Source organism: Pipistrellus hanaki, assembly GCF_964339955.1.
Source record: "Pipistrellus hanaki genome assembly, chromosome: 18".
Lineage (NCBI taxonomy): Eukaryota > Metazoa > Chordata > Mammalia > Chiroptera > Vespertilionidae > Pipistrellus > Pipistrellus hanaki.
In genome coordinates this window covers 35,400,442-35,408,630 of record NC_140520.1, presented here as the reverse complement: position 1 = coordinate 35,408,630, position 8,189 = coordinate 35,400,442, and the positions used below count along the sequence as shown (strand labels likewise).

Below are 8,189 nucleotides of genomic sequence, written 5' to 3'. Positions count from 1 at the left end.
GGGGCGTGTATATGGTGGCAATGGGGGGGAGGCCTGGCCAGGGGAGGAGCTGTGGGTGGTTGGCCAGCCGGCCCCACTCCTGGTCGAACTCCCGGTCAGGGGGACAATTTGCATATTAGCCTTTTATTATATAGGATTACAATCAAAAGAGGGGAGGTAAGTGGGCCACATGAAATCCATTGGTGATAGATCAGAAAGGCAGAGAAAGCAAAGTGGGGAAACATCTGGGATTGAGCTGTGCATCTCTTAATAGGTGGGTACAGGATGTAAAAGACAGTTAACAATGAACTCAATAATAGCGAGGGTATTTGTGGTCGCTGAATAGCAGGGCCTGTGCTTTGAGGGGTCCGGAAAAAGGAAAATGACCTGGACATTCCAATATGTTATCATAGATGCAAAAAGACAGCAGACAGGCTCAGTTAAGGTAAAGGTTTATCTATGCCAGGGAAAATCTCGGCCTAGGACATGACAAACTGCTTTTAGTTAAAAAGCTTTCATTTCAGACCATCCCTTGTGGTTACTTCAGGTCTCTGAGGTTGCAAGCCTGCCTTGGGGGTCTCCCCGGAGGTTAGCACGTGGCCCCTTTTGGTCCACAAGCTTGTTATTGTACATTTAAAGCAAGTTCAAAAACAAAAACTCAGTTCTTCAGTCTCAGCGGCCACATCTCAGAGCTCCGTAGCCACGTGGCTGTCATGTTAGCACAAATATAGAACCTCCTCCTCGTCACAGAACGTCCCATGGGGCAGGAGCTGGATTTGAGGTCTGAGGGGAACAGGACGGGGTGCGTATGTTCTGGCTTTTCTAGGCTCAAATCTCAGCAGACCCTCTCTCTCCCCGGCACCCCCTTGTCAGACCAGGTACCCGGTCTCCAGGTTGGGTACACAAACAATAGAGTTCTGTGCTCGGGCCTCTCCACCCTTCGCCCTCTGGCTTGCTCTGGTTCTCCGCCACCTCTCCAGTCCCTGGAAAACCAGCTGCAGAAAAAACTTTTCCGTCAACTTTGACCTAGTTTCCTGGTCTCGGATTTGAAAAAGGGCAGAGCCATTACATTCCTGGCTAGGGAGGAAGAGGAGGAGGCCTGGGATAAAAGTAAAGGCTATAAAAAGAGCTAGAGACTCTGACACCTGGGTAAGGTACAACAAAGAGAGCCGGGAGAGAGCTACCGATAATGAAAAGCAGACACAAGCAAACAAAGACGGAGGCGGAAAGGAATCTTTTCAATTTCACTTTCTGTTCAATTCACCGTGATTTGATGCATTTCCAGGAATCCGAGGTTTGGAATGAGTATGTGCCAGCCCGCAGAAAAGCCAAACCCCAAATAACAGCCCCGCCAGGACCAGATCTGCCTACAAAGGTTTAAATGAGCCGGAAATCAGAAGTACCTGAAGGCCTGCCATGTCAGGGTTTCTCATCCTAGACACCCCTTGAGGAATAATAAAAGCCACTTCAATTAGAGGTGGAATTACGAGGTGTCAATCTATAGTTATTACCCTGTGAGGAAGAAATAGAAAGTATTGAAGCATAACATCTCCTGAGGGCTGAGGGTGGAGGGGAGTGTTCAGCGAACATTTACTGTGAAGTCTATATGCTTGGAAAGGTACAGCGCTATAAACCGCAGAGATAAACCACGGAGCAGCCTTCAAAGAATTTAAGCCCTGGCTGGGTGCTCAGTTGGTGAGAGCACTCTCCCAAGGTTGGGGGTTCGATCCCAAGTCAGGGCACATACAAGAATCAACCAATGAGCCCTGCCTGGCGTGGCTCAGTGGATAAAGAGTCAGCCTGCGGACTGAAGGGTCCCAGGTTCGATTCTGGTCAAGGGCATGAACCTAGGTTGCAGGCACATTCCCAGTGGGGCGTGTGCAGGAGGCAGCTGATCAATGTTTCTCTCTCATTGATGTTTCTAGCTCTCTATCCCTCTCCCTTCCTCTCTGTAAAAAATCACTAATTATATATATAATTCATATATATATATGAATCAACCAATGAGCCCTGGCCAGTGCGGCTCCATTGGTTGAGTGTTGTCCCATGCACCAAAGGTTCGTGGGGCATGCACCAATGATTCCAGTCAAGGCACATGCCTGGGTTTTGGGGGCTTGATTCCTGGTAGGAGACAAGCAGGAGGCAGCTGATGCATGCTTCACTGTCACATTGGTGTTTTTCTCTCCCTCTCCCTTCTGCTCTGTCTCTGAAATAAACTTTAAAAATACAGTAAGAGCCCTAGCTGGTGTGGCTCAGTGGATAGAGCATCGGCCTGTGGACTACAGGGTTCCGGGTTTGGTTCCAGTGAAGGGCACATGCCTGGGTTGCAAGCCACATGCAGGAGGCAGCCGATCAGTGATTCTCTCTCATCATTGATGTTACTATCTCCCCCTCTCTCTCTGAAATCAATAAAAATATATTTTTAAAAAATACATTAACAAAAACCCCATTCAGTTGGAAAAAAAACACACCAATGAGTGCATAAATGGAACCAACTGATGTTTCTCTCCTTTCGTCTAAAAATCAATTTTAAAAAGAATACTCATAACTAAATCCTTAAGTCCTGAATAATTATTATTATTTTATATATATATATATATATATATATATATATATATATATATATATATACACACACACACCAGGTTTACACTGGGAAGAAACCATGATGAAGCCAAATGATAAAATCTGGAACTGTCAACCTTTTCTATCAAATCCCCTCAGAAACCTCATTTTCTTGTTTTTTAAAAGCTCATTTAAAAAAATTTAAAAAGCTCATGCACTCCAAAATTGAAGGCATTTAATAATGATTAACTATAAACGTAGAGAAGCTTAGATCACCAGAAGATCCCAGCTAGTTCCTCACTGAATTGTTAAAAGACCACATAGAGCTTTAATGTCTTTCCTCTTCAGCTCTCCAACCCCCACTCTATATTCATTAGGGTCAATAGATAATACTCTGAGGGTTTTCAAGAATGAATTGTGGCCGAAACCCGTTTGGCTCAGCGGATAGAGCGTTGGCCTGCGAACTCAAGGGTCCCGGGTTCGATTCCAGTCAAGGGCATGTACCTTGGTTGCGGGCACATCCCGGGTAGGGGGTGTGCAAGAGGCGGCTGATCAATGTTTCTCTCATCGATGTTTCTGACTTTCTATCCCTCTCCCTTCCTCTCTGTGAAAAATCAATAAAATATATTATAAAAAAAAAAAAAAGAATTGTGAAGTAGGAGAAACTTTCCTTTAGGCACACTTTTTTGAAAAGTGTTCTGTTATGGAGACATTGATTTGTTGTTCCACTCATTTATGAATTGGTTGAATCTTGTCCATTGCCCTGACAGGGAAGGGGGGGTTTGAACCCACAACCATGGCATATCGGGATGACCCTCTTAACGGAGCTGCCTGGCCAGGGCTAGGCACACGTTCCAGTAACTTCCCCAATACCATCTCACAGACAAGAAAACAGTTTCTGCCATTAAAAAACTTTATTTTTTATAAAGAATATCCCCTACTGGGGGGTGAAAATATATCTGGTTAAGTACAAAATATAGTTTTTTCAATCATACAAAAGATACACAATTAAAAAAACATTAAACCACCTTCAGTCCACATACTCGCTCGGAAAAGGGCGGAGCTCAGTGCTCTGACACAGGAGGGGGGAAAAAGTGCTAAAGGCTGCAGCGAGAGGGGCTGTCCACACCCCCGCCCCCCAACACCGGAGCAAGGGGAGCCCAGGGCCTGGGGGAGACCTGCCCTCTGGTTTCTCAGGGCAACGTGTGGCGGCTCTGACCAGGGCTGGCACCCTGACCTGGCTTCTCCTCGGTGCAGAGAAGCCACCGTGGGCAAGGCTGGTGGCGGCAGCTCCTCCCATACATACAGGTGGAGTGTCAGAATCCCAGGACTCTGTCCACCAGGACAAAGTCTCCACAGTAACTTATCTGTCCTTGTGCTTATCTCTAGACACATAGACCAGTTTTAGCTTACGTTTTGAGCTAGAAAAAAAATAAAATAAAATGACAGGAACTAAAGTGCTAAAAACATCACCTCGGAATCAATTCCGAGGAGTCGCATGAAAAGGAAAACACGTTCTCCCACATAAAGACGTCAGCAACAGAACACAGTGCAACAGGCTCTACACATGGCTTAGAGGACTATGAATGCTGAACGCCAGGCTGCAGTACAGTCTAAGCCAAGGCGCCCCAGAGCTTCTCCCCTTAGGTCGCACAGCTCTCCAAAGTCCAGGCCCAGTCAGCCCTGGAGCGTGTTCATTTTCTCTCTCTATACATTTACAAAGGGCAAGGATGACTTTAAGAACCTCCTTTTCCCCAAGTTTTGAAGAGGACTTCTTCCCCCTTTCCGTTTTCCCAGTTTGCTACAATGGATTCTGCGCCACATGGTACAGAAGTTCATGATCTGGTATCATTATAACGATCCATCTATATATATATATATTCCCCCGCAAAAAAAACCTTGGGAAGACCATGCCAGGCGGCCATTCAAAACGTCTGAATGTGCCTCCGTGTTCAAGGCGATCTCAGAAAATGGGATGGGCCTAGGTTTTTATACCCATCTATAGCGAACACCCCGGTATCACATCATCTTGGCTGGCTGAGGACGAGCGCGCATCCCTCAAGGCCCAGGAGACTGCCCGCTGGTCACCTCCTCCGCGGAGGAGTCAGAGGCTGGGGTGGACCAAGCCTCACTGCAGAGACCGCTGGGTCTCTGGAAAAGTCAGAGTCCAGGAAGAGGCGGAAAGAAACAAGTAGATGCAGCTGCTGCCTCTCCCCCGCATGCTCACTGCACATTGTTGTTGAGGATGCAGGGGTCCACCTGGGAGGAAAGAACGAAGCAAACATTTTAGTTCGGGTGAGATCGAAAAGAAAACCCCGCTTTAGGAATCCCCTCCGAGTCAACGTCCTCTGGAAGGTTTGGGACGAACGCAAGCGGTCACATGACAGTTCTCACCTCAGTGTAGGTCGGTGGCGGGATGAACTTGAACTCGGGCGCGTACATGAAGATAGGGCTGTCTTGAGAGCCGTCTGTGTCGTCCAGCAGGGGAGTGGTGGGGCTCTCCAGCCGGTGATCTTCAGGAATGATATCCATGTAGCAAGGAGGAGCTGGACGGAGAGAGGGTAGGGATGAGAATCCTGGCCCAGAAATGCCGGGACCGTCCCCATTTCCCAAACCCAAGCAGGCCCCTAGGGCAAGACGCGGGGTCTGGCTCACCTTCTCGGGTGTCCGGGATGCTCAGATCCACCCAGCTCATCTCGGAGCTGGCCCGGCTGGCCATGCTGGACGTGCGGCTGCTCAGACCGGACCGGCTGCCGATCACGAGGGGCAGGTCCAGGATGACCTTCTTGGAGCCCGGCACGCTCACGTAGATCTGAAAAGGAAGGTGGGCGTCTGTGAGACCGGAGGGCCGGAGAGAAGGCCGCTGCTGAGCTGGCAGAGGAACAGTCTCCCTCTCCAGGCCCGTTCCCCTCACTCACCAGCAGGAAATATTCGACTCGGAGGATGTTGCAGCCCAGGATGGAGGGCCTGATCTTCTGCACGCGGAGGCTCTTGCCGCGCCAGGACGCGCAGGTCCCGGAGATGATGTGGTTGCCCCGCACGGAGGACAGCTTCTGTGTCAGCACCTTGGTCTGGCCGTTGGCCAGGTACGTGTGGCGGGCTACGATGGCAGCTTTGGGAACCACGATGCGGGAACACGTGTTTTCAAAGTCGGCGTGGATGGAAATCTCGTCACCTAGCAACAAGGAAGAGCAGGCCGATGCTAAGTATAGCGGATGGCTTTTCTGCTGTCCCTGCCCTGCCCTCACCCCTCAGGTCCACAGTTTCTACTGTGCCAGGACGTAAGGCTTTTACCTTCACAAAATCCCTTCCTGTCAATCCGGGCGGAGACGGACACCTGCCCATCGGGAATGAACATGCAGGAAACCTTCTTCTCCTTCTTGGCGGACACCGGCGCCTGGGGAGAAGAGAGGGGGTGATTTGAGACTTTCTGGAAATAATTTCTCAGCTTTTTTTTTTTTTTTTTTTTTTTAAGAATATGTTTTTAGAAAGAGAGGAAGGGAGAGAGAAGCCTATATTGGTTGCCTCCCAAACTCTCCCTGACGGGATCAAACCAGCAACCTGGACATGTGCCCTGACTGGGAATCGAACCGGGGACCCTTCCGTGCACAGGCTGACCCTCCAAACAACTGAACCACACCTGCGCCAGGCTCTCTGCTTCTCTTTACTTCCCAGCCCTTACCTAGAGCAGGCAGCTTTCCCTCCCACCTCGATGACTTAGAACTTGATTCCCCCCCCTAAGGTATTTCCATCTAATGCCCAAGACGTGTGACCTGCCATCCCCGAGACCCAAGAGAAGAGAACCTTAAAATGAACCTCACCATCAGATCGGGGGTGTTGATATCCACCAGATCCATCACTTCAAAGTTTTTCTTTGTCTCTTGCGTGGGCTGGCTGGGGCGGTCCAGGAAAGCCTTCACCCAGTAGTCCACACGCCCGTATTTTCCTTTGAAGGATGTTCCCAGAGGCCTGTGTCAAGAAAAAGGAAACATTTAAAAACGCTCTCCAAGAGCGGACGGAGGAGAAAATTTTGAGATAGAGATGCCGTTAGCGGATACCTACCCCTGAGGAAGCTCAAAGCCAAACTTGTACTCGTATTTGTTTCCAGGTCTCATGATAACCATCTCGTTCTCACCTGCAGGGAGAAACCCGATAGCCATTAGGTTTCTGGTTACACTTAAAATGCAATTCCTGGGCAGCGTGCACCATGTATTGTCGCGCCCTCAGTTCCATCCCGTATGTTCTTAACTGAGACATTCTGATGCGTTTTGTTGGGCAAAACCTTGCAGCGTTTAAAATTAAGCTGCTATCATCTCCAACAGCAAAGAGTAACTTATGCATGCATGCAAAAAAAAAAAAAATCTTTAAATAGCTAAGGCCAAATCCCGCAGGATCACTGTAAGAAACAGGACAAACTGACCTTTTTTGGGGCGGGGGGGGGGGGGGGAGGATTTGCAAATTTAAAATATAGGGACACAACCCAAACCGCTCAACCCGAGTAACCTAAGAGTATTTAGAAGCTCCGTGTGTTCGTCGAGAACCCTCCTCCGCACCCCGGGCGCTCACCTGTGGGCTGGTCCTCCAGCAGCAGCGTGTCCTCGTAGCGCAGGTAGTCCAGGGTCTGCTTGCACTGCTGGGAGCCCTGCATCCACAGCACCTTGGCCACCCCGCAGGCCAGCACCCGCACGGCCCTGACCCGCGTCACCTCGCACACCTCCACCACCACGCGGCCGGCCACCTTCTCGCCGCTGCAGTACACCTTGTCGGGGTCGGTGAAGACCACCTCGAAGGACTTGATCTTCTTGAACATCACCATGGTCAGGCCGGGTGGGCTAGGGAGTTTCACGGGCGGGTCGTGGAGGGGGTAACGGAACCCTAAATCAGCGAGGACTTTCAAGTAACGGAGACTTTAAAAGGAGAGTCTTTTCCTCTTCAAACTCTGGACAACTCTGGGGAAAGACGGCAAAACCAGGCAAGCTGCTGGCGAAGCCAAGGGATTCCAATAAGGGATCGGCTGGAGGGGCGCTGGGTCCGGGCGTCTGGTCTGCGATCAGTGCTCGGGGACCTGGGCGCTGCCGCCCCGGCCCGGAAGCCGCGCTTTATACCGGCGGGCCACGCCGCCCGGGCCCCGCGGCGCGTGCTGCCCGCGTGCACAGCCCTGCCATTGGCTGCCCGCCGCTTGTTTACCGGGGGCCCGGCCAATCAGCGCCGCCGCCGCGGAGCGTGGACACCGTGTGCTCCTGGCCCGGAGGATGGTTGTTGTGCTCCGCGGCCGCGGGGAGGGGGGCGGAGGGCGGGCCCGGGGAGGGGGCGCGGGGCGCCGCTCGGGAACGGGGTGCGGGGGCTGCGGGGAGGCGGGGGCGGGAGCTGCCTGGAGGAGGGGGGCGGGGGGCGGCCTCAGGGAGTGGGCTGTGGGGAGGGGTGTGCGGGGAGCCGTCTGGGGAGGGGGGTGCTGGGAGAGGGGTGTGTAGGGAGCTGCCCCGGGGAGGGGATGGGGAAAGGGTGTGTGGGGAGCTGTCTGGGGAGGGGGGTGCTGGGAGGGGACAGCGGGGAGCTGTCTGGGGAGGGGGGTGCTGGGAGGGGACAGCGGGGAGCTGTCTGGGGAGGGGGGTGCTGGGAGGGGTGTGCGGGGAGCTGTCTGGGGA

At 51.8% G+C, this 8,189-nt stretch overlaps 1 protein-coding gene across 1 annotated transcript; it reads right to left on the bottom strand.

Annotated features, from left to right (window-relative positions):
* Positions 1–3,439: 3,439 nt before the first annotated feature.
* TXNIP (thioredoxin interacting protein) lies at positions 3,440–7,702 on the bottom strand. The gene is made up of 8 exons (XM_084865579.1): positions 7,111–7,702; positions 6,607–6,679; positions 6,366–6,513; positions 5,839–5,941; positions 5,463–5,719; positions 5,200–5,356; positions 4,939–5,090; positions 3,440–4,803 (listed from the first exon to the last, which is right to left on the bottom strand). Exons 1-8 carry the CDS (start codon positions 7,358–7,360, stop codon positions 4,768–4,770), a joined length of 1,176 nt encoding a protein of 391 aa, XP_084721705.1. The 5' UTR covers positions 7,361–7,702; the 3' UTR covers positions 3,440–4,767.
* Positions 7,703–8,189: the final 487 nt, after the last annotated feature.